Raw genomic sequence first — 24394 nt, forward strand, 5'->3', positions numbered from 1 at the left:
AGAAGTGGCCGCATGGACCCTCCCACCCCAACACAGGCAGTGACTCTGGAAGACGCTTGGAAGATCAGGCCATGGAGCACAAAGAACCACCCAAACCAGAAAAGTAGGGCATCTGTACCCAGACGTGGGAAATTTTAGGCTACTACCCAGGCGCAAATCCCCCACTCTGGTAGAGGACCCAGGTGTGGGGTGTCTGTGAAGGGAAATGCCGTTCCCTCTCTTGGGGTCTTACTCCCTAATGTCAGTGATTCAGGGCTGGATGCCAAGACCTGGCTGGTGCTTGCCGCCATCCAGAGTGCCGTACCCATATTGGGTCACTGTGCCCAGATGCTGGTGCTTCCATGGCCTGCAGGCCTCTGGCCTGGGCTGGCTTCAGCCTGATGTCTTGGCTACACACCACCTGGGCAGACTTTTATCATTTGGGGTATTTTCTCCTGAGTGAGCCAAGGATGCCAAGGCTAAAGACAAGAGGAAGACCAGCAGCCGGGAGAGCTCACCTTCTCCAGATACACCAATCTCCACCTGTGTGTAGAGCAGATCCTCCCAAAGAACAACTGAGGGCAGTCGGAACAGCTTCTGCACAACAGGAGAAAAACAGAGACATTGTAGCAGAGGACCCCAGCCTAGCAGCCTGCCAACTGCCGTGGGGAGAGTTAGTTCTGGGGCCCGTAAGCTGATCTGTCTACCTGGGGCACAGAAATGAAGCTGCATTTTAATGCGCAACTAGAATGTAAAAGATCCACCCCAAAAGCTCCCCGAAATGGGGAGGGGTAGTGCTGGATGTCTATCTCTGCCAAGGTCCTGGCAAACACCATGGTCACATTCCACTTCACCTTGAGAATGTGGACAGAAGCAGGGTCTGAGCACCCCAGCCAGTGTACTACCTTGCTGAGCCCTGGGTCCCCAGCCCACTCTAGACCCAGCTGTGCGAACAAGGCAAACCCAGCTGGCACACACTGGGACACCCTGGTCAGCATTCAACACAGCGCAAGACCTCACACCGAGGGGACACAGGTGCTCGGCACCCCAGAACACTCCAGGCCTACACGACTCGGCTTCCTAGGGCACCCCTGCAAGGAGGGCTACGGGACCTCCTAGGTCACTACTCTTTCAGCTCCAGGAGCCCTGCCAAGGAGCCCCCTATGTGGACAGCCCAAGACCACCCAGCCCAAATGCTGTCGAGGCTCTCGTAGGACTGAAGACCCCGGGACACCCCAGCTTTCGCCCACTGAGCTTCAGCGATCTTTCTAGGAGATCCTGTGCACAGAGAAGCCCCCCAATCCTGAATTCACTTCTGCTATAGCTACCATCCCAAAGTGCCTTCCCTGCAGAGAGCACTGGGACACTCCAGCCCACACCCACCTCAGCTACAGCTGTTTTACCAGGCTACCCCTGTGCAGAGCACCCCAGAAAACCTCAGCTCCTGATCCATCTCCACTCCAGCCACCCTCTGCACAGAGAGCCCTGTGACGGCAGTCATACCCAATTCAGCGTCAGCTCAACAGCGTGGGTGCCCTCGGTGTGAAGCTAAAGCACCTCTACGCTTCTTGTAGCAGGACTCCCAATAGCCAAGGTATGGAAACAACCCAGGTATCCATCCAGAGGTGAATGAATGAGGGCTACCTTTCAGCCTAACAACCACCTCCCTGCTTGCCTAGCCTGGAGTCCCTGCCTGCACCCCCAGGTCCCGCACTATGCCCACACACCCCAGGGTCGCAGGCCACACCCTGGTACCCCCACTCCCCTATGCCAATGAAGCACCTGGAAGTACCTGCAGACCCTGGTCCTCCTCCTCCTTGGCAGCAGCTGGCTCAGGACTTGGTCCAGGAAGCCAACATGCGGGAGAAATTCCACTTGGAAGAAGATGCACAAGAATCAGAACGTGGGTTTCCATGGGCTTCGTGAGGTCACACAAAGATCACCACATCGTCCCAACCCCTTCAAAGCTTGCTGTCTCTGATACTACAAGTTAGAAATGCTTCTTTGCCTTAGCAGCCCAATCGTGGTCCAGCAGCACCACTGTGGGAGAGCACAAAACAAACTTTGTAGGAAAGCTAGGAATTACAGAGTTCATAAATACACCCCAGAGATAGGATACGTCACCCCTGGTACATATTTATGAATTAGAGGCACATAAGATTGAAACAGGGAATGAGCTTTATCCTCAAGAAACAGGTCAGCCTTTAGTGATTATAGCTCCAGAAGCAAGGCTCTTCCACGCTGTACACTCATGGATCAAAACTAAAATCCACACATAGCCAGTTATTGATCCTATCCGTGGAATGCACTTTATACACTTACCCACAAAAGAATTCTCAAGGTCCTCCAGAGAGGTGCTCTCTGAAGCCAGGGGATAGATGGTTCTCCCCATGAGGATCCTGAGGAGAAGAGCATGAACACCAAGCGAAGGGGCGCACAGGAAAAAGCTGGCAAAGGAAGCTGAAGCAGAAATCAGCAAAGAAGGGAATTGGAAGTAAGTTATGCAGAACTGGAGAGTGGAGTGTCCCCAAGAGACCAGAGTTACCTTGAGCCCTTAGACAGGCTGAGGGAGCCTAATTCCAGCTGGATTGCATTTGGGTTCCTGTCACTCCCAGACAAACTGAGTTCTCTTTTATATATATACTTTCGGACTCATTTTTTTTTTTTTTTAATTGAAGCATAGTTGACACGAAATATCATGTTAGCTTCAGGTGGACATGGTAGTGATTGGACAAGATTTGCCTTATGCTACACTCACTACAAGTGTAGTTACCTCCATCACCAGAGATACAATTAAAATATCATTGACCATATTCCCTATGCTGTGCCTTTCATCCCGGTGACATGCTCATCCCATAACGGGAACACCTCTCTGCTCTTTCCTCTTCTCTCCCCTAAGTTCCAGACCCTATGTATCTGCTCTGGGAGGAGACAGCTCCATCTGAGCTCACTCTTTCAACAAGTACTCAGTGGAAGCTTGCTGTGTGCCAGGTGGGAACAAATACGGAAGGTTCAGGAACACATTGCATTTTTTTTTTTTTTTTTTTAGTTTCAGAGGCTAAATTTAGGGATGCATCAGTTGTATAGAAAACCCAGTGTTCATTCCATCAAATACCATCCTTAATGCCCATCAACCAATCAACCCATGTCCCAGCCACCTCCCCTCCAGCAACCCTCAGTTTGGTCCCAACACTTATGAGTCTCTTATGTTTTGCATCCCTCTGTGTTTTCATCTTATTTTATTTGCTCTTCCCTTCCTCTATTGTCATCACTTGTTTCTTAAATTGCACATATGAGAGAAATCATATGATATTTGCCTTTGGCTGATTTATTTCACTTATCATAATACCCTCTAGTCCTATCCACATTTTTGCTAAGGGCAAGATGCCTTTCTTTTTGGTGGCTGAGTAATATTTGATTGTATGTATATATCTCATTTTCTTTATCCAGACTTTCAAAAGTTCTGATTTTGCAAACCAATGCTTATACTACTTTGCAGTACTCTCCTCAAGCAAGCCCCCTCTCCTCCCCTGTATCCTCAGCTATGTCACACCAGATTCACGTCTCCACACCTCCTACCTTCTAAATGGTGGTCACTTTTCTACTTGTAGACTGGTAGCATCTGTTTTCTCAGATCTCTGACGCATTTCTTGGGTGTTCTGAATGATTTGATAAGTATGTAGTTGGATTTGAGGGAGGAGTTCCCCCCATAACTTTCTGATTGGACGCAGGACACGAGGACTGTTAACTGGTGATAGGCTGGATTTTGTTGTCGCCCTTCTAGGAGAGCTGAATGCTGTTTTGACAAGCAGGTAATGAATTGTGATACACCTTCATCTTTTCGAGGTTTAGGTGTATTGTGAGAAGATGTACCAAACATAACGCCTACCATTCTCTAAAATTCTATTTCAGCTTTGATGGGTGACTTGACAGTAGGATTTCCCTAGTGCCATGTTGTCCCCCTTACCCCACAGCAGTGATGTGTCATGGGTCTAATGTCCCATGTCTTCACTAACATCGGTGTCAGCGTTTTAGGGAAAGGTGACTCTGTGTGACACATTTAGCTTTCTACTAGTTGAGTCTTTCAGCCTCACCATGACCTTCACTATGAATTCATCCCAAATAGGAATTTTTCATCTTGAAGGAAAGCTTATCTATTTTCCTTTAAAACAAGGTTTCTAGGCAATGATGTCAGGAAGGTCACTGAGATAGCCATCAGTCATTGGCCAGCCAAACTGCATGGTGATTGGCCACCCGAAGGAAGCCAACGTGACAGCGCCGTGGTGATTGGCCAGGGCATGCTGGTGACATCACAAGAAGGAATTCTCATGCCCCAGAGCTGTTTTAAAAGCTCGGCAACAGCCAAGACTGCACAGAGGAGATAGATGGCGCTTCAGCTACAGCTCTTCCTGCTATTCCTAGCATTCTCTGACCTTTTTCTGCCCTGCCCATGGCAAGCCCTCTGCCCACTGCCTGCCCTGGGCCGTTCACCAACACTCTGCAGTCCACCTTCATGTTTGCACCTACCTTTGCAACCCTGTGTGGTCCTGAGGTCCTCAAACCTTCATCTGGTGACTCCTGGACCCTCTTCCCACTATGAGGATGGCCCAGCTGCTCAGGAACACATCTCATTTGACACATGGGAGTGGGACACTGGAAATCAGGTCACCATGGATTCTCAGCCAGCTGGTTCCCACACCTTTGGGTTCCCAACAGGGCTCAGCACAGGAAAGCTGAGTCCACATCCTGAAGGAGCACTGGGCACGTTACTACTCTGGAGCCCTCCAAACCAGCTCAGCACAGGGACCATGAATGAATTGAACGTCCATACATCCCTGATGTCGACAATGTTTAGAACGCCTACAGACACCAGGGAGAGCGGGACTTTTACAAAACAAGTAAGTACTGGGGGAAGGAATCACCACATCATTGGACACAGTGCAAGTCGTTGGACCACAAGTCCTGAGACCACAAGCTGGCTGAACCAGCTCAGCAGTGGACAAAGTAACCCCCCAGACACCTGGCTGACCAGGAGCCCACAGACCACAAACCCTCCAACAAAGTATAAGAAGCAGAAAGTCAGTCCCCGTAAGAGAGCACCAACCAGGAACCCAAAGACTGGGAGTCTTCTGAACCAATTTGATACTACTGGGCAGATGAGTCACACAGACACTGGGTGGACAAGGAGTCCTACCACAAACAGGCCACTCCAGTGTAGCACAAGGCAAGTAAGTCCAGAGAATACCAGGCTTGCCAAGGGTCAAGAAACCACGAGTCCTGCATCCCAGCTCAGTATTGGGGAAAAGATTCACCTGAATAACACCATCACCATGTGCCCTTGGAACTGGAGTCCAAAAACTCAGCTCTCTACTAGGACAGGCAGGCCCCTGGAGAGTGGGCTTATCATGTGCCCTTGGATCTGGAAACCAACACCTCAGGTCTATCCTCGGCCTAGCAGGCACCTGAACAGCAGGCTCACCATGTGCCCTTGGACCTGGAGACCAAGAAAGGAGCCCTGGGCTAGGCCAAGCAGACAACTTGACAGTGGGATCACCATGTACCCTAGGACCTGGAGACCAAAAACACAGCTCTGTACTAGGCCAGGAGGGTACCTAGACAGCAGGCTCAACATGTGTCCTTCGATGCCAATAACAACAACTCAGCTTTACACTTGGCCATGCAGGCAGCTGGAGAATGGGCTCATCATGCTCCCTTGGACCCGGAAACCAACAACTCAGCTCTATCCTGGGCCAAGCAGAAACATTGACAGCGGGCTCACCACGTGCCCTTGGATCTGGAGACCAAGAAATCAGCTCTCTATTAGGCCAAGAAGGCACCTGGACAGTAGGCTCACCATGTGCTCTTGGAGCTGGAGAACAACAATGCAGCTCTGCACTAGGCCAAGCAGGAACGTGGACAGCAGGGGCACCAGGTGCGTTTGGGCCCGGAGATCAACAACACAGCTCTCAATTAGGCCAAACAGGAACCTGGACAACAGGGTTAACATGTGCCCTTGGACCTGGCAACCAATAACAGAGCCCTGGGCTAGGCCAAGCAGATACCTTGACAGCGGGCTCACCATGTGCCCTTGGACCTGGAGACCAACAATGCAGCTCTACACCAAGCCAAGTAGGCACCTAGACAGCAGTCACACCACGTGCCCTTGGACCTCAAGACCAACAACTTGGCTCTTTGCCTGGCCAAGCAGGCAACTGGGCAGTAGGCTCACCATGTGCCCTTGGACCTGGAGAGCAACTACCAAGCTATCTGATAGGCCAAGCTGGTGCCTGGTAAGCAGGCTCACCTTGTGCCCTTGGATATTAAGACCAACAACTCAGCTCTGTGCTAGGCCAAGCAGACCCCTTGAGAGTGGGCTCACCATGTACCCTTGGACCTGGAGACCAACAGTGCAGCTCTGTGCTAGGCCAAGTCGGCAACTAGACAGTGAGTTCACCATGCGACCTTGGATTTGGATTCTTCCTTTCCCCCAGAGCATAGAGCACACAAACAATGGGCTTGCCACTTGGTCTCTCATTATGAGACCTCCAAACCTGCTCAGCCTTGCACCGATGTGTCCACTGGATCCCTGGAAACCTGGGAGTCTTCAAACTGTGATTCCTCCATTCCAACCTATCACTGCGCTACAGAGACACAGGGACACCAGCCTAACCCAAATTCCTCTGAAAGGGTGCCTTTCAACTCTGCAGACAAGGGGACATTGGAGTCCCTTCTCACCTTGGATTTACTTCAGCTTGATGTCCATGTGGCCTGCTATCTGTGCATTATTCATTTTGGGGGGAGTTCTCCTCCTCAGAAGAAAATGGCACCATGCCGTGGGAGATGAAATAGTCCAGTGGTTTGAAGACTTTGTATTAAAACTCAGGGCAGGAAAGGAGAAGGGGGGATGGGAGGGCATTGGGGAGACCCAGGCCTGGAGACCTATGGAGACATTGTCTGAAATCCTCCAGTTGAAGGAGAGGTACTCCATCCTCAAGGGAGAGGTGGAGGTCTTAAAACAAGAGGCCAAGCAGTGCAGTGAGAGGCAGGCACAGCTCCATGAGGTGGAGAGGTTCTTCATGCAAATGAAAGTCTTCCTGGAAGTTTCTGCCTTACAAAGGGTGACGCCTGTGCACCCACCCAGGATAGCATAGAAGGGGAGTTGGGAAAAGTGTGGTCATGTCCAGGATTGGGGGTTGGTACAAATGTGAATATTAGTTTAATTAATAATAAAAATAGTTATTTTTAAAAAACAATTAAAAATGATCATTTCTGAATGAGTAATTTATGAGAACCATCCTTGGGGGATTGTAATGTGCAGCCTGGCTTGCAGTCACTACCTTCCCTTATGAGTCATCACATTCTCCTGATGCTGGGCAGGGGTCTCCATGGCTCTGAGAAAGTGTTGGTGAATCATGCCCAGCTGACACAGCATGACCTGCCTGCCCCGTCAAAACATTCAGACATACTTATTTCTGGATCTCAAGCACAGCTGTTGAGGTCAGCAGCATTCTTATTGGAAGAAAAGGAGAAGCAGTATGTCTATATCCAGGTATTTCTGCATAAAGCGTTTCTGGCTGAGACCTCCCAGCACATTGTTGCTAAACTTGAGGTTGGACACTGATGTTATGGCTTCCAACTGTGGCCATGACAGCAGGTGTTTCTCCGCAACAGGTTCCTGTGTGATACAGGCCTTTGAAGAGCAAATGTTACAAGGCCAGGGAACCAGGGTGAGGGAGTCCAGAGGCATGGGACCATTCCCTGTCTCTCGGTGAGAAGGTGTGGGGTCTGGACGGTAGGCAGAGTAGTGTGAGGGGCCAGGATGGTGGGCTCTGTTCTGTCCAAAGAAAGACCGTAGGAATTGGGGGAGACATGTGGGATTCACATTGGGTGCTTTAGGTGCCTGGCTGTTTGCACAGAGTAAGGCACAGTGCGAGAGAGGTGGGGATAGTTGCACCTTGCAGCCTGTAGGGTCTGCTTGGGTATAAAGGAAAGGGACCCCTTCCAAGAGGCAGAGCCGAGGTTCTATGATAAAGTGGACACTGGGGGTCAGAAGGGAGTAGGAATGTGAGATTCTAGGATGGCCCATCCTGAGAAATGTTGTTCCTTCTTAGCTCCAGGGATGTGGGCTGGAAGCTCAGGTGAGTTGCAAATCCCTGTGAGCTGGGGCCCACCTGTGGCTCCTGCTGAAGTTGCAGGGGAAGAGCCTAGGGCTGTGGCCCCTGGGCTGAGCTCAGTCAAGGCAGTGTGCTCATAGCAGCTGGGCATAAATGGATGGAGCCATGCAGAAGCTCCCTCCGGCTCCAGACCCCAGGTCTCTGGTTGGGGGGGGGGGATGATGATGTCCCTCTGGGGGGGACAAGGGCTTGGGAGGGGTTTCTGTCGCATCGAAAGCTGTGGGCGGTCCCCGCCCTGAAGGCCTGGTTTTAATCACTGTCCAGGCAAGTCACAGCCTGACTTTAGGAAGAGGGAAAATGCTACTTGCTGGGGCCAGGGTTTCTCCTTGGGTCCCGAGCCGGTTCCTGACCCTCCAGGACCCCTGGCAGTTCGTTTTGAATCCTTAAGTTAACAAGCAGGGTTTACCTGAGCAAACACACATGGGCCTGGAGGTGAAGCTTCCTGCCTCTCGGGGCAGGCTCATGAGGCGCTCTCAGGGGCGTACCTGCGAAGGGCCAGGAGGCAGCGGACGCCAGCACCCAGGTGTCCCCCCAGCAGGCGCGCCCCCGACGCTGCGCGGCTGCAGGAAGGGCGGCACCTGCGCCCTGGGCACCTGCTGCGTAGGCCCCGCCCACCGCGCCGGCCGTTACTGCGAGCACGACCGGAGGCAGAGGTGTGTGCCTGCGGGAGCGGGCTGAGCGTTGGGCGGGGGGAGCAGCGGGCCTTGACCTTGCCGAGGGGAGCGGGCGCGGGCGGAGGGCGCGGGGTAGGGGGTTGGGGGCGTGGAAGGGCGTGGAGGGGCGTGGAGGGGCTGGCAGGGGCGGGGCGGGGCGTGGAGAGGCGCGGACAGGAAGGGCGGGGCGTGGAGGGGCGCGGGTAGCGCATGCGCGCTGATCCCGCTGATGCTGCCTCTGTCTGGGGGCCGGGCGCGGCGGGGCGTGGAGGGGCGGGGCGGGGCGTGGAGGGCCGCGGACACAAACGGCGGGGTTAGGAGGGGCGCGGGTAGCGCATGCGCGCCCACCCCGCTGATGCCGCCTCTCTGTCTGGGGGCCGGGCGGGGCGGGGTGTGGAGGGGCGGGGCGGGGCGGGGCTTGGAGGGGCGCGGACACGAAGGGCGGGGCGTGGAGGGCCGCGGGTAGCGCATGCGCGCCGACCTCGCTAATGCTGCCTGTCTGGGGGCCCGGTGGGGCGGGGCTTGGAGGGGCGCGGATAGCGCAAGCGCTCCGACCCCGCTGATGCTGCCTCTCAGTCTGGGGGCCGAGCGGGGCGGGGCGTGGAGGGGCGGGGCGGGGCGTGGAGGGCCGCGGACACAAACGGCGGGGTTAGGAGGGGCGCGGGTAGCGCATGCGCGCCCACCCCGCTGATGCCGACTCTCTGTCTGGGGGCCGGGCGGGGCGGGGTGTGGAGGGGCGTGGAGGGGCGGGGCGGACGTGGAGGGGCGCGGACACGAAGGGCGGGGCGTGGAGGGCCGCGGGTAGCGCATGCGCTCCGACCCCGCTGATGCTACCTCTAAGTCTGGGGGCCCGGCGGCGCGGGGCGTGGAGGGGCGGGGCGGGGCGTGGAGGGCCGCGGACACAAAGGGCGGGGCTTGGAGGGGCGCGGGTAGCGCATGCGCGCCGACCCCGCTAATGCTGCCTCTTGTCATTTGCAACAACATGGATGGAGCCAGAGAGTATTTTGCTAAATGAAGTAAGTCAAAGACAAATACCATATGATTTCACTCATACGTGGAATTTAATAAACAAAACAAATAAGCAAAGGGAAAAAATAGAGAAAAAAAAAAGAAACAGACTCTTAACTCTAGAGGAACAAACTGATGGTTCCTAGAGTGAGGTTGGAGGGGCAATGGATAAAATAGGTGACAGGGATTAAGGAGTGCACTTGAGATGAGCATTGGGTGATGTATGGAAATGTTGAATCACTATGCTGTATATCTGACACTAAGATAACACTCTGTGTCAATTATATTACCTCATTAACATATAGCTGTCATAATAATGATGTGTAAGAACAGTAAATTAACTATGCTTTGTTACATTTACTTTTTTTAAGATTTTTATTTATTTATTTATTTATTTATTTATTTATTTATTTATTTATTTGAGAGAGAGTCAGAGAGCATGAGCGGGGGAAGAGCAGAGGAAGAGGGACAAGCAGATTCCAAGCTGAGCATGGAGCCTGATAGGGGGCTGATCCCATGACCCTGAGATCATGACCTGAGCTGAAATCAAGGGTCAGAAGCTCAACCTGCTGCCACTCAGGTGCCCCTTGTTACTTTTACTTTCATATTTAGTTTATCAATAATCATTTAATTGACTTATGAAACTATCAGGAAAAAGAAGCATAATCGCTCATATAAAACAATTCCATCTTCTTATCTGCCTCTCTGTAGTAGGCTGTCTGTGGGATAAGAAGGTTCATTCGTTGACTCCACAAACACCCAGGAGACACTCCATGCTGCAGCAAGTGAGGTCAGCCTAGTGGCCTTCTCTAACGCTGGTATCTAATGTAAGAGGCAGACCACACACAGTTCCCTGAACAGACAATATGCTCTCAGGCTTTGAAAAATGGGAATAAAATATGCTAAGAACAGAAGGTATAATGGGGAAGGGCTCAGAAAGGCAGGATTTTTTTTCTTTAACAAATGTTTCATCTCACTTTCTTTAATCCATCTGAAATAGACTATCTCCCTTCTCTCTCTGACACCAGGATTTTTTCTGCTCTATCCTGAGGAATGCCTGTCTGTCTCAATGCCCCCACCCCTCTCCACACAAACAGTTTCCTCCTGTTCCCTTCATTTCCCTCCCCAGCTGTCCTCTGGGAATATGGCAGCCCATGTCACCCATCAAAGACTAGCTATTTTCTCCTCCAGAAGCTACATGGCACAGGATTCCAATGGGGTAGGTGTCCTCCCTGCTTTTCCTTGGTCCTCCCAAATCATTTATCCCCCTTGTCCTTGCAAACTCTCAGCTACTTTAAAGCAAATTTCTGGATTGGGGCATCACACCATGCCTCTGTCATTCTGGAAGCAGTGACATTGAGGCCGATATGCGAATGGTGTGGGCAATGGCTAGGCACCAATGAGGAGGGGCCTCATGGTAGCCTCTGGGGAGCAAGTGAGCCCAGTGTGTTAGGTGTGAAGTAATCCATCAACAAGGCTCTGTCCTCGGTGGTATGAAATTGGTAACATTAATGAAGTGAGAGAAGAGGGCCCTTGGGAGACATTAGGGGCTAGGGAAGGAAGAGATGAGTAGGTCACATTCAGGGTGCATAGAGGAAACATAAACTCAGACAGTGCAGCTGTAGATGAAAGCAGATGCTCTGACAGAGCTGCCCAGTTCTACACAAGAAAGAGAAGCAAGGAAGCGTGGTCTAAAGAGAGCACGGAAGTCTCCATGGAAGGATATGTTTACATCAACCCCTAGATTTTGGGAGACTTTGAAGGGGTTAGAAATGGTGGGGAAGACTGTTTATGTGGAAGAAAGAATATGAGTGTGGCAAAGATGCAAGAAAGACAATGTCATGTAAATATAATTACTTTAGTTTCAATGGAAATGGGAACTAGAGATAGGGAGATTTTATGTTGTCGCTTGTTTGTCTGATTATTATTTTTAACGTGTATAGAATGGAATGTGCATACAGTGTAATCTAGCAGATTTTCTGCATGCTCAAAACAGTGTTCCGGATAGAATAAACTAGACTAGACAAAAAGTGTACTCATAGGGGGAGAAACTGGAGGCAGACATTTACTTGAATTATCTTTACACTATTATAATTCTTTGAAATTCTATGTCATAAAAGGATGTGTTATGCCTTTTGAATAAAACACACTGGAATTATCCTAGATTCATTATCCAAAAAAATGTATGACCCGATACGAATGCTAAGGAGAGCAAGAACACACCACGGAAATGTCTTGCCTTTTCCCTTCCCAAATTATTTTTCTAACAATTTGGTGAGTTACTTTTCATTAGTATTCACACATTATTGTGAATAATAAATTGGCTCCTAAGCTCCCGGGTTTTATTTCCTGTACAGATCTTCCAGAAAGAATGCAGGACCACACATCATCACCTGTAGATGTAACTCACAGGCCAAAGGAGTGAGAAAAGTGTGCTTCCAGTCCCAAAACTCTGCCATTGTCATTGTCTGAAACTGACTTCATCGGCCACACTCTTCTGACTTCAAAAAGAGCTGTGAAGTGTGTGATCGTATGTGGACAGTACTGAACCCATACAGATCTAGACATTCTACTAACAAAGGATAGAAGAGATGCTTTAGAGTCACCATGACGACCATGGACTGTAGCACCATGAGGAGGAATAACCATGGGAGACATTTATGTCAGGAGAGTTGGTAAGAGATGGTGATTTTTATATGGAGGAGCGCAGGGATAAAGAAAAGTTGGGATAACTTTTTTTTTTTTTTTTTTCTGATTTCTGGCTCGGGCTGTTGTAAATGGTGGTACCAATGGTGATACATGCTTCAGGAGACTTTGGCAGTTCATTGTTAGGCACGGTGAATTTGATGTCACTGTGAGAGACTACTCACAGGACTCCCTTAAACTGGCATGGCAGCAACAACGAATAGATACAAGTTGGCCATGCAACAGTTCCTTGGTGTATGATTCAGTGTCCCGAAAAGTCAAAAGGACAAACAACAACAAAAAAAGTTAATTATAATGTCAATTAGCTAGTATAGAATGAAATTCTGAGCAGCTCAGTGGATTGGTTTCATAATAAGGAGCACTGCTTAGCTCTCCACACATGCCTGTGTTTGTGTATATGGGTGGGAAACAAACCACACGCTGTCATTCAGCAAACTGCAATTCCACTTCCCCCAGCGAACCTCATGGACCAATTTCACCAGGCAGAGTACACAATCTGCTTCTTTCTCACAACATCGAATTCTATTTCTTTACTCGGTTATATGCTCTCATATCCTGAATACTACTCTCTCTTTCTAGAATATAGTAGTTTAAATGCTTATTTAAAATATAAAGTATGTTGGCTAACTGAACATAATGAAAAATTAATAAAAAATAAAACAAAATAATTATAGAAATACTAATACTGCAATTTTAGAAACAATAATAAAAACAACAGTAATAATCCTTGTCCCTATGTAACGACTAAGTGCTAAGCTCTGTTCTGCGTGTGCATGTATGTACCTGCGTATGTGCATGCATCTCTGTTATATACTGTGTTGTCTCTTAGTCTAGAAAAAAAACTTTGATAAAAATTCATTTGATAAAAAATTGATTTGATAAAAATTCATTTCAGATAAAATTTCATGTCTGATTGATGTGTTGTATAATAAGACAATATAAAATATTTCAAAGATACTGTATTTGCATTGTATTTTCTTGTTTATCTCTTCAAATCTTGGAAATTTTTCACTTATATTACTACTCTCTTAATATAATCATTTGGTCAGTAGCATACCCATTCCTAGGGAAAGTCACACTATCATACATTTATGGTATGCATTTTTCATGTCAACTCCTTTAAATAAGCAATGATTTTATTCCATCCATATTTAGGGAAATCCATTGTTAGACCTCTGCCTCTTCTATGAAATTCCATTACAGTCAATTATCAGCAAAGACCACTTAACTGGAATCAATTGCACACCAACCATGTAAGTCTGGAATTTAAGACAGTGCTTATAATAGCTATATCATTTTGGTCATTGATATCATACATTTTTAGAATACATCCAAAAATAAAAGTAGCATTATCTTTTAGTATAAATAGAAGCATGTATATCAATCAGACTTAATATTCCCAGGATTTCTACATTAAACACCTGAAGATAAATATTACTCAGGAAGTAATGATCTATTATTTTTGTCCATCTTACAGTCAAAATTTTAATATAAAGATGTAATGTAGGAACATACAAATAATTGAATAGATGTGTAGTCTTACTAATTTTATTGAATAGTTTCCTTCTATTTAAATGTAATTTCCCTTCTGTTTAAATTTAAGGAGATATTCTGAATGTTTTATTCATGTACTGAGAGATGTGACAGAAAAATGAAAAGAGTATTTTTCAAACTAGTTAAGTCAAATTAGTGCTGCATAATGAATTTTCAAAATGTTGACAAATGTAAAATGGTAAAAAATATTTGAGCATATTGCATTCACTAGGTAAAGTGCATGGGAGCCTTTCTTTTACCTGGGAGGCAAGTTTGGGATATGACTGTGTTTATAGCTAAAGACTTGGTATCTAATGATGACAGCATCTTCTATAATTAGTCTCCAAACTTCTAGAGGTTAGCATGGTGTAAACTGCATGTTACGTTTCTTTACTTACATTTAGTATTATTAGACAGAGAATATTTAATGTCATATAGAGAGAGAGAGACTATAACTTTATAACGGTAGCACAGATTTGGAAGATTTTACAGGATATGTAACATTTGTCTTCCCACTTTTAAACATAGTGTTAGGAAGCTCACCATTAGAGTATACCTCTTTGGATTCAAGAACAGATTTCATTCAACATTCTGGATGGCATAGAAGGTATCATTTTATCTATCATTCTAGCATCATGGAAGGATATTCCAGATGCCCGATTGACCAGTTAGGCAAAGATTCTTAAAAGATGGTTGTACACCTGGGGGGCTTAGTTGGTTAAGCAGTGGACTCCATCTCAGCTCAGCTCTTGAACTTCAGGTGCCCCATGGAAGTGGAAAGAAAGTAGCAGAACCTAGAAGATGAAGTAGTTGTTGAATTTATTATGGAGTACTTCTAAAATCTGAAGACAAAATGTAGACAAAATATTCTTGTAGAGGCAGCACAAACTCTTTAAAAATGTAAATATAATTGATATATTGTGGATAACTTTGGATATCAGAGTCCATAGTCAAAAATACCTTGAACAAACATTTACTGAGAACCTACAATAGGCCAGGGACTACTATGTGATGGGGTTCTGCAGAAAATAGACATTACATATACTTTTTTTTCTTTTTTTTTTTTTTAAGATTTATTTATTTTAGAGAAAGAGAGACAGGGAAAGGGAGGGAAAGTGTTAAGCAGACTCTGTACCTGTGTGCACAGCCTGACCTGGGGCTTGGTCTCATGACCCTGATATGACAACCTGAGACAAAACCAAGAGGTGGGCATTTAACTGACTGTGTCTCTCAGATGCCCCTACACTTCTCAACACTAAAATCGAGTATGGATTTTTAATGAGAATGAGCATAACAATTGAAATCATTAATGGAAAATGGAAAACCAGAATGACAAAATTATTTTTGGCAGTGAGAAAAAGTCAACAACTTTGGATAATGATATATTGAATTTGAGTTGTCAATAATATTCATTGATTTTTTTTATTCATAGATTTTAAAGACTAACTTATGATCCACCAGTTCATGGAAGGCATCGATGTCCTTAAATCTCAATCCATGTCCTTACCAAATTTTACTGAGCTGTTGGTCAAACCAGTCAAAACAGCAAGACCTACTTAAACATGTATATATCTGCAACGTCATTCAAAGGTTAATCTTTTCATATACCTAACGTTATAGCAAAACAGTGGTCACATTCCAGGCCATCAAAATAGAGTGTAGAGGTTGATTTCATAATGAAGAATCTCAATAATCACTAAAATAAAACAGAAAAATACACATTATTTATATTTTATCAGGGACATATTTGTACATTTGCTTCCCAAAGGGAAAACCAAAACACATTTCATTCAAACTTAAAAGAGTTTTTTTTTTGTTGTTTTTAAGATTCATGGTGCTTGAACTTACAACCCTGAGATCAAGAGTCACATGCTCTACTGACTAAGCCAGACAGGAACCCCAAACTTATGAATAGTTCTTAAAGAAGGCAAATAACTTGTTTTATATGTTATTTATTTTTCATGATTTGCAGCAGTGTTTTCTTAAATTCTCTCTGTGTGTATAAGTATGTATGCATGTATATCTATTTATTGAGGGATAGATCATACATAGTGAATTTGTGCACATATAGTAAAGGGAACACATCTAAACAATTTCATTATTTAGGAAACAATATGATTCTCTATATAAAGAATTAATGAAATATAATTCAATTTTGAGGCGTTAATAAAACTGGCCCAATCAAAATATATTCTTATTTTAACTGAATAAAATTTTCATTTTTTACATTTAAATGCTGATATTTACAAATTACAGATTAAATTATAAATACAGATTAAGCTAGTTTTTATAGTATATCATTACTTATTATTTTAGAAAGATGTATAAATAATACATTACATTTCATTTCCTTTAAGCTTTATCCAAATAAAAAATGAGACAGAAAATTGAGTGCCAAATGCTATTCATTTATTCAGGTATTTAAAGGATATTATTGAGCAACTACTATATACCAGGCATTGTGTAGCCATTCAGTTTATACAGAGGGCAAAACAACGATTTCACATTGGGAAGTTTAAGTTCTGATGAGTTAGAATGACCATAAAAAATAAATGTAGTTCATAAGTTTATTGAATATGTAAAAGATGAAAAGTGATGTGCAAAATACATCAAAGGACAGCACAGTAAGGAGAAATAGGCAAGTCGGGGGTTACTGAGATTTTAAGTACACTGTTCAGGGTAGGTCTCATTTAAAAAGTGACTTTTGACAAAAGATTGAACTGCATTTAAGAATACGGAATTAAGACTACATGGAGCTAACAGCTTTCTCAATAGACCAATATCATCAGTTGATTCAAGCAAATAAATGGCCATCTTGTAAACCAAGCCCACTTCCAAAGCTGGTTGAGAGTCTGTTGACTTGAACTGCAAAATCTGCATCACTCTCATTTTATTATGCTTCTAAATGTAAATGAGTTTGAGATTTATGCCGCTGCATTTTAGCTCTATTTTTTTCTATTTTAGGAAAAGAGTGGAGTTCATGATGGGGCATGAGAATCACAGTTTCACCAGTGACTTCTTTCTTTCTTTCTTTTTCTTTCTCTTTGTTTCTTTCTTTCTTTCTTTCTTTCTTTCTTTCTTTCTCTCTCTCTCTCTCTCTCTCTTTCTTCCTTCCTTCTTTCTTTCTTTCTTTCTTTTATTTCCTTTCCTTATTTTTTAAAGATTTTATTTATTTATTTGACACAGAGAGAGACAGCGAGAGAGGGAACACAAGCAGGGGGAGTGGGAGAGGGAGAAGCAGGCTCCCCACTGAGCAGGGAGCCCGATGCGGGGCTCGATCCCAGAACCCTGGGATCATGACCTGAGCCGAAGGCGGACGCTTAACGACTGAGCCACCCAGGCGCCCAGTGATTTCATTCATTTAGGACTCTTTTCTTCCTCTCAATCAAGTCTAGTTTTCATCTCCTTTATATTCATCATTTTTATTATGACTATAACAGAAAACACAATCATGATCCTCCTTATCCTCAGGGACTCAAGACTCCATACTCCAATGTATTTCCTGCTCAGCCATCTGTCTCTCATGGACATCTTGCATATTTCCAACATTGTTCCCAAAATGGTCACTGGCTTTCTGTCAGGCAGCAGAACTATTTCATTCGCAGGTTGTGGCTTCCAGATATTTCTATCCCTCACCCTCCTGGGTGGTGAGTGCCTTCTCCTGGCGGCAATGTCTTATGATCACTATGTAGCCATCTGTCACGCACTGCACTATCCCATTCTTATGAATGACTATGTCCGCATTCTCATGGCTAGAGGGTCCTGGATTGCTGGGACCGTCAACTTCATAGTCCACACAGCTTATGCACTCCAGTTTCCCTTCTGTGGCCCAAGAGCCATTGATCACTTTTTCTGTGAAGTCCCTGCCATGTTGAAGTTGTCCTGTGTGGACACAACACTCTATGAACGAGGAGTTTATGTAAGTGGCTTAATTTTTCTCCTTGTCCCTTCCTCCCTAATCCTTGCTTCTTATGTCCAAATTCTCCTTACTGTTCTTCAAATGAAATCATCAGAAGCACGGAAAAAGTCATTTTCTACTTGTTCCTTCCACATGATTGTGGTCACAATGTACTATGGGCCATTTATTTTCACATACATGAGACCCAAATCATACCACACTCCGGGCCAGGACAAATATTTGGCAATATTCTATACCATCCTCACACCCACACTGAACCCTATCATCTACAGTTTTAGGAATAAAGAGATGTTCTGAAGGCAATGAAAAATATGCTCAAAGTCACTTTCTCCATTAAAGATAGTAATAAAAATGCTTGAAGCATGTGTTTTCTATATCAATATTCAATGCTTAGAGATTATCCATTAGTCATATCTTTAGAAAGAAAATCAAAGTTTCTATCCATCAAGAGTGGAAAGTGGATTTTTCCAAACCTCCAATGAAAATAAAAAAAGTTTTACAGGTATTTGTTTTATAAATACATACATCCAGAAATGTACTGTTCCCTCCCATGAAAAATTCTAAGAACTTATAAAAATTGACTTTTATAATACAATCACGTTATATGGGATCTATCCATATAACTTTTGTATTTCATGAAACAGTAAAATTATAATTCCAAGGTTACAAGCACTTATCAAAAATTCATAAAAAAATTATAGGCAAAAAGGGTGCAGGTGTTCAAGAGGTAAAAATTCTAGTTATATGATACATAAGTTAAAAATAAGTAAGTCCTGGAGGAAGGGGCGGAGCAAGATGGCGGAGGAGTAGGAGACCTGGATTTCGTCTCCTCTCAGGAATTCAGCTGGATAGGGATCAAACCAATCTGAACACCTACAAACTCAACAGGAGATCGAAGAAAAGAAGAGCAACAACTTTCTGATCAGAAAAGCGACCACTTTCTGGAAGGTAGGACGTGCGGAGAAGTGAATCCGAGGCGATATTCGGGAGGATAGACAGTGGGGGAGGGGCCTCCATCGGCCGGTTCTGGCAAGTGATAGAACCACGGAGCACAAAATCGGAACTTTTAAAAGTCTGCTCCGCTGAGGGACATCACTCTGGTGGCTAAGCGGGGGGTGGAACCCTCCGGGACAGTGTGGTCTCAGGACCCTTGTGGTCACAGAAAGACCGGGGGGTGCCTGAGTGTGGCAGAGCTCCCAGGTAACGGAGCAGGGAAGCCGGCTGCAGAGGCGGAGCCCAGGCGCGGGCTCTCAGCTCGGGGTCGCCATAAACCGGGATCCGCGGCCCAGTCGGGCCCCTGCTCCTCCAGCAGGGACCCAACAAGCGGCAGATCCGGGGAGACTCACCTTCCTCCCCCGGGAGGAGCCGCGCGGGAGTGCACCGCAGGGATCTGCTGGGTTTGGAGACTCCACCCAGGGTTGGGTGCCAGAGACAGAAACGTGCGGTCACAGGCCGGTTGAGCACGGAGTGCAGCTGCAGACCGGGGAGACGAGAGTGACTGACGGCTTTTCTCTGGGGGCTCACTGAGGAGCGGGGCCCGAGTTCTCGGCTCCTCCGGGGTGGAGATTGGGAGACCGCCATTTTCACTCTCCGCCTCCAAAGCTGTACGGAAAGCTCGTAGGGAACAAAAGCCCCGGAGAGCAAACCCGAGCAGATTACTTCGCCGGGAGGGGGCAAGGGCGGGGCAATTCCGCCTCCGGGAAAGACATTTGAGAATCAATGCAACAGGCCCCTCCCCCAGAAGATCAGCGAGAACAGCCGGCCAAGACCAAGTTTACCGATCAATGAGAACGGCAGGACTCCAGCGCTAGGGGACTACTGCACATAGAATTCACGGCTTTTTTACCATGATTCTTTAGTCTTTTAAAGTTAATTTTTTTTAACTTTTTGTCTTTTTATTTCTTTTTGAATTTTTCTTTTTCCCTTTTTCAACCAACATCTTATCAATCCCTTTAAAAAAAAAATTATTTTTCATTTTTAGAGCCATATTCTATCCCTTCATAGTAGTTACCCATATTTTTGGCTTATATATATAAGTTGTTCTCTCTTTAAAATTTTGAGATAGTTTCTTCTAACAGATTAAAATATACCCTAAATCTCTAGTATATGGTGTTTTCTATTCCCCTGCCTGATCACATCCTCTCCCTTTTTTTTTCTTTTTTCTTTTTTTAAATCCTCTTCTTTCTTTTTTCAAACAACTTCTTATCAATTCCTTTTATAAAATTTTTTATAATTTCCATTTTTACAGTCATATTCCATCCCTTCATCATATCAACCCTTATTTTTGTACATATATAAGTTTTTCTTTCTTTAAAATTTTGGGAGGCACTTTCTTCTAAAAGACCAAAATACACCCCAAATCTAGTGTGTGGCACTAATCTATATACTATATAGATCATATTTGATCACATTCTGGTTTTTCTTTTGTTGTTGTTTTGTTTTGTTTGTTTTTGTTTTTATTTTTATCTTTTTCTTTTTTTTTTTTCTTTTTCTTTTTTCTCTCTTTCCCTTTCTTATCCCACTGCTTCAGGTCTTTTCTGATTAGTTTAGAGTATATTTTCTGGGGACGTGGTTACTCTGCTAGCATTTTGTTCTCTCATTAATCTATTCTCCTCTGCACAAAATGACAAGACGGAAAAAATCACCTCAACAAAAAGAACAAGAGGTAGTACCGACTGCCAGGGACCTACTCAATACGGACATTAGTACGATGTCAGATCTAGAGTTCAGAATCATGACTTTAAAGATACTAGCTGGGCTTGAAAAAAATACAGAAGTTATTAGAGAAACCCTTTCTGGAGAAGTAAAAGAGCTAAAATCCAACCAAGTAGAAATCAAAAAAGGCTATTAATGAAGTGCAATAAAAAATGGGGGCGCTAACTGCCAGAATAAATGAGGCAGAAGAGAGAATCAGTAATATAGAAGATGAAATGATGGAAAATAAAGAAGCTGAGAAAAAGAGAGATAAACAACTACTGGATCACAAGGCCAGAATTCGAGAGATTAACGATACCATAAGACGAAACAACATTACAATAATTGGGATCCCAGAAGAAGAAGAAAGAGAGAGAGGGGCATAAGGTATAATGGAGCAAATTATAGCAGAGAACTTCCCTAATTTGGGGAAAGAAACAGGCATGAAAATCCAGGAAGCACAGAGAACCCCTCTCAAAATCAATAAAAATAGGTCAACTCCCTGGCATCTAATAGTAAAACTTACGAGTCTCATAGACAAAGAGAAAATCCTGAAAGCAGCTCGGGAGAAGAGATCTGTAACCTACAAGGGTAGAAACATTAGATTGGCAACAGACCTATCCACAGAGACCTGGCAGGCCAGAAAGGACTGGCAGGATATATTCAGAGCACAAAATGAGAAAAATACGCAGCCAAGAATACTCTATCCAGCTAGGCTGTCATTGAAAATTGAAGGAGAGATAAAAAGCTTCCAGGATAAACAAAAACTAAAGGAATTTGCAAACACAAAACCAGCCCTACAGGAAATCTTGAAAGGGGTCCTCTAAGCAAAGAGAGACCCTAAAAGCAACATAGACCAGAAAGGAGCACAGACAATATACGGTAACAGTCACCTTACAGGCAATACAATGGCACTAAATTCCTATCTTTCCATAGTTACCCTGAATGTAAATGGGCTAAATGCCCCAATCAAAAGACACAGGCTAACAGACTGGATTAAAAAACAAGATCCATTGATAGGCTGTCTGCCAGAGACTCATTTTAGAACCAAAGACACCCCCAGATTGAAAGTGAGGGGGTGGAAAACAATTTACCAGATCTATGATTCATTTCTTGGGTGTTCTGAATGAATTGATAAGTATGTAGTTGGATTTGAGGGAGGAGTTCCCCCCATAACTTTCTGATTGGATGCAGGACACGAGGACTGTGAACCTGGTGATAGGCTGGATTTCGTTATCGCCCTTCTAGGAGAGCTGAATGCTGTTTTGACAAGCAGGTAATGAATTGTGATACACCTTCATCCTTTCGAGGTTCAGGTGTATTGTGAGAAGATGTACCAAACATAACGCCTACCATTCTCTAAACTTCTATTTCAACTTTGATGGGTGACTTGACAGTAGGATTTCCCTAGTGCCATGTTGTCCCCCTTACCCCAAAACAGTGATGTGTCATAGGGTCTAATGTCCCATGTCTTCACTAACATCGGTGTCAGCGTTTTAGGGAAAGGTGACTCTGTGACACATTGAGCTTTCTACTGGTTGAGTCTCTCAGCCTCACCATGACCTTCACTATGGATTCATCCCAAATACAAATTCTTCATCTTGAAAGAAAGCTTATCTATTTTCCTTTAAAACATTTCTAGACAATGATGTCAGGAAGGTCACTGAGATAGCCATCAGTCATTGGCCAGCCAAACTGCATGGTGATTTGCCACCCGAAGGAAGCCAACGTGACAGCGCCCTGGTGATTGGCCAGGGCATGGTGGTGACATCACAAGAAGGAATTCTCATGCCCCAGAGCTGTTTTAAAAGCTCGGCAACAGCCACGGCTGCACAGAGGAGAGAGATGGAGCTTCAGCTACAGCTCTTCCTGCTATTCCTAGCATTCTCTGACCTTTTTTCTGCCCTGCCCATGGCAAGCCCCCTGCCCACTCCTCCGGCCCTGGGCCGTTCACCAACACTGTGCAGTCCACCTTCATGTTTGCACCTACCTTTGCACCCCTGTGTGGTCCTGAGGTCCTCAAACCTTCATCTGGCAACTCCTGGACACTTTTCCCACTATGCGGATGGCCCAGCTGCTCAGGAACACATCTCATTTGGCCCATGGCAGTGGGACACTGGAAATCAGGTCACCATGGATTCTCAGCCAGCTGGTTCCCACACCTTTGGGTTCACAACAGGGCTCAGCACAGGAAAGCTGATTCCACAACCTGAGGGAGCACTGGGCACATTACTATTCTGGAGCCCTCCAAACCAGCTCAGCACAGGGACCATGAATGAATTGAATGACCATCCGTCCCTGATGTCGACAGTGTTTAGAATGCCTACAGACACCAGGGAGAGCGGGACTTTTACAAAACAAGTAGGTATTGGGGGAAGGAATCACCACATCATTGGACACAGTGGAAGTCCTTGGACCACAAATCCTGAGACCACGAGCTGGCTGAACCAGCTCAGCAGTGGACAAAGTAACCCCCCAGACACCTGGCTGACCAGGAGCCCACAGACCACAAACCCTCCAACAAAGTATAACAAGCAGAAAGTCAGTCCCCATAAGAGAGCACCAACCAGGAACCCAAAGACTGGGAGTCTTCTGAACCAATTTGACACTACTGGGCAGATGAGTCCGACAGACACTGGGTGGACAAGGAGTCCTACCACAAACAGGCCACTCCAGTGTAGCACAAGGCAAGTAATTCCAGAGAATACCAGCCTTGCCAACGGTCAGGAAACCACGAGTCCTGCATCCCAGCTCAGTATTGGGAAAAGGATTCACCTGAATAACACCATCAGCATATGCCCTTGGAACTGGAGTCTAAAAACTCAGCTCTCTACTAGGACAGGCAGGCCCCTGGAGAGTGGGCTTATCACATGCCCTTGGATCTGGAAACCAACACCTCAGGTCTATCCTGGGCCTAGCAGGCACCTGAACAGCAGGCTCACCATGTGCCCTTGGACCTGGAGACCAAGAAAGGAGCCCTGGGCTAGGCCAAGCAGACAACTTGACAGTAGGATCACCATGTGCCCATGGACCAGAAGACCAACAACTCAGCTCTCTGCTAGGCCAAACAGGTACCTGAGGAGCCAACTGATCATGTGTCCATGGACCTGGAGACCAACAACTCAGCACTTTACTAGGCCAAGCAGGCACCTGGACAGTAGGCTCACCATGTGCTCTTGGAGCTGGAGAACAACAATGCAGCTCTGCACTAGGCCAAGCAGGAACGTGGACAGCAGGGGCACCAGGTGCCTTTGGGCCCGGAGATCAACAACACAGCTCGCAATTAGGCCAAACAGGAACCTGGACAACAGGGTTAACACGTGCCCTTGGACCTGGCAACCAATAACAGAGCCCTGGGCTAGGCCAAGCAGATACCTTGACAGCGGGCACACCATGTGCCCTTGGACCTGGAGAGCAACTACCAAGCTATCTGATAGGCCAAGCTGGTGCCTGGTAAGCAGGCTCACCTTGTGCCCTTGGATATCAAGACCAACAACTCAGCTCTGGGCTAGGCCAAGCAGGCCCCTTGAGAGTGGGCTCACCATGTACCCTTGGACCTGGAGACCGATAATGCAGCTCTGTGCTAGGCCAAGCAAGCAAGGCCAAGCAAGCGTGCGACCTTGGATTTGGATTCTTCCTTTCCCCCAGAGCATAGAGCACACAAACAATGGGCTTGCCACTTGGTCTCTCATTATGAGACCTCCAAACCTGCTCAGCCTTGCACCGAT

The 24394-nt window shown here is 45.9% G+C and overlaps 1 protein-coding gene and 2 long non-coding RNA genes across 3 annotated transcripts; 2 read left to right on the forward strand and 1 right to left on the reverse strand.

The window, feature by feature from the left end:
• The first annotated feature begins 9856 nt into the window (after positions 1-9856).
• LOC135365315 (uncharacterized) lies at positions 9857-13482 on the forward strand. Its single transcript, XR_010412922.1, has 2 exons — positions 9857-11033; positions 12172-13482. It is a non-coding gene; the product is annotated as an uncharacterized LOC135365315 (long non-coding RNA).
• A 1040-nt stretch (positions 13483-14522) lies between these two features.
• Positions 14523-19570, reverse strand: LOC135365224 (uncharacterized). The gene is made up of 3 exons (XR_010412863.1): positions 19319-19570; positions 15662-15749; positions 14523-14847 (listed from the first exon to the last, which is right to left on the reverse strand). It is a non-coding gene; the product is annotated as an uncharacterized LOC135365224 (long non-coding RNA).
• LOC135365223 (olfactory receptor 2AJ1-like) lies at positions 17481-18399 on the forward strand. The gene has a single exon (XM_064595574.1). The coding sequence runs from the start codon at positions 17481-17483 to the stop codon at positions 18267-18269; it is 789 nt and encodes a 262-aa protein (XP_064451644.1). The 3' UTR covers positions 18270-18399.
• Positions 19571-24394: the final 4824 nt, after the last annotated feature.

Source organism: Mirounga angustirostris, unplaced genomic scaffold (assembly GCF_029215605.1).
Source record: "Mirounga angustirostris isolate CCGP_5_RB_7025 unplaced genomic scaffold, mMirAng1.0.hap1 SCAF_7, whole genome shotgun sequence".
NCBI classification, from domain to species: Eukaryota; Metazoa; Chordata; class Mammalia; order Carnivora; family Phocidae; genus Mirounga; species Mirounga angustirostris.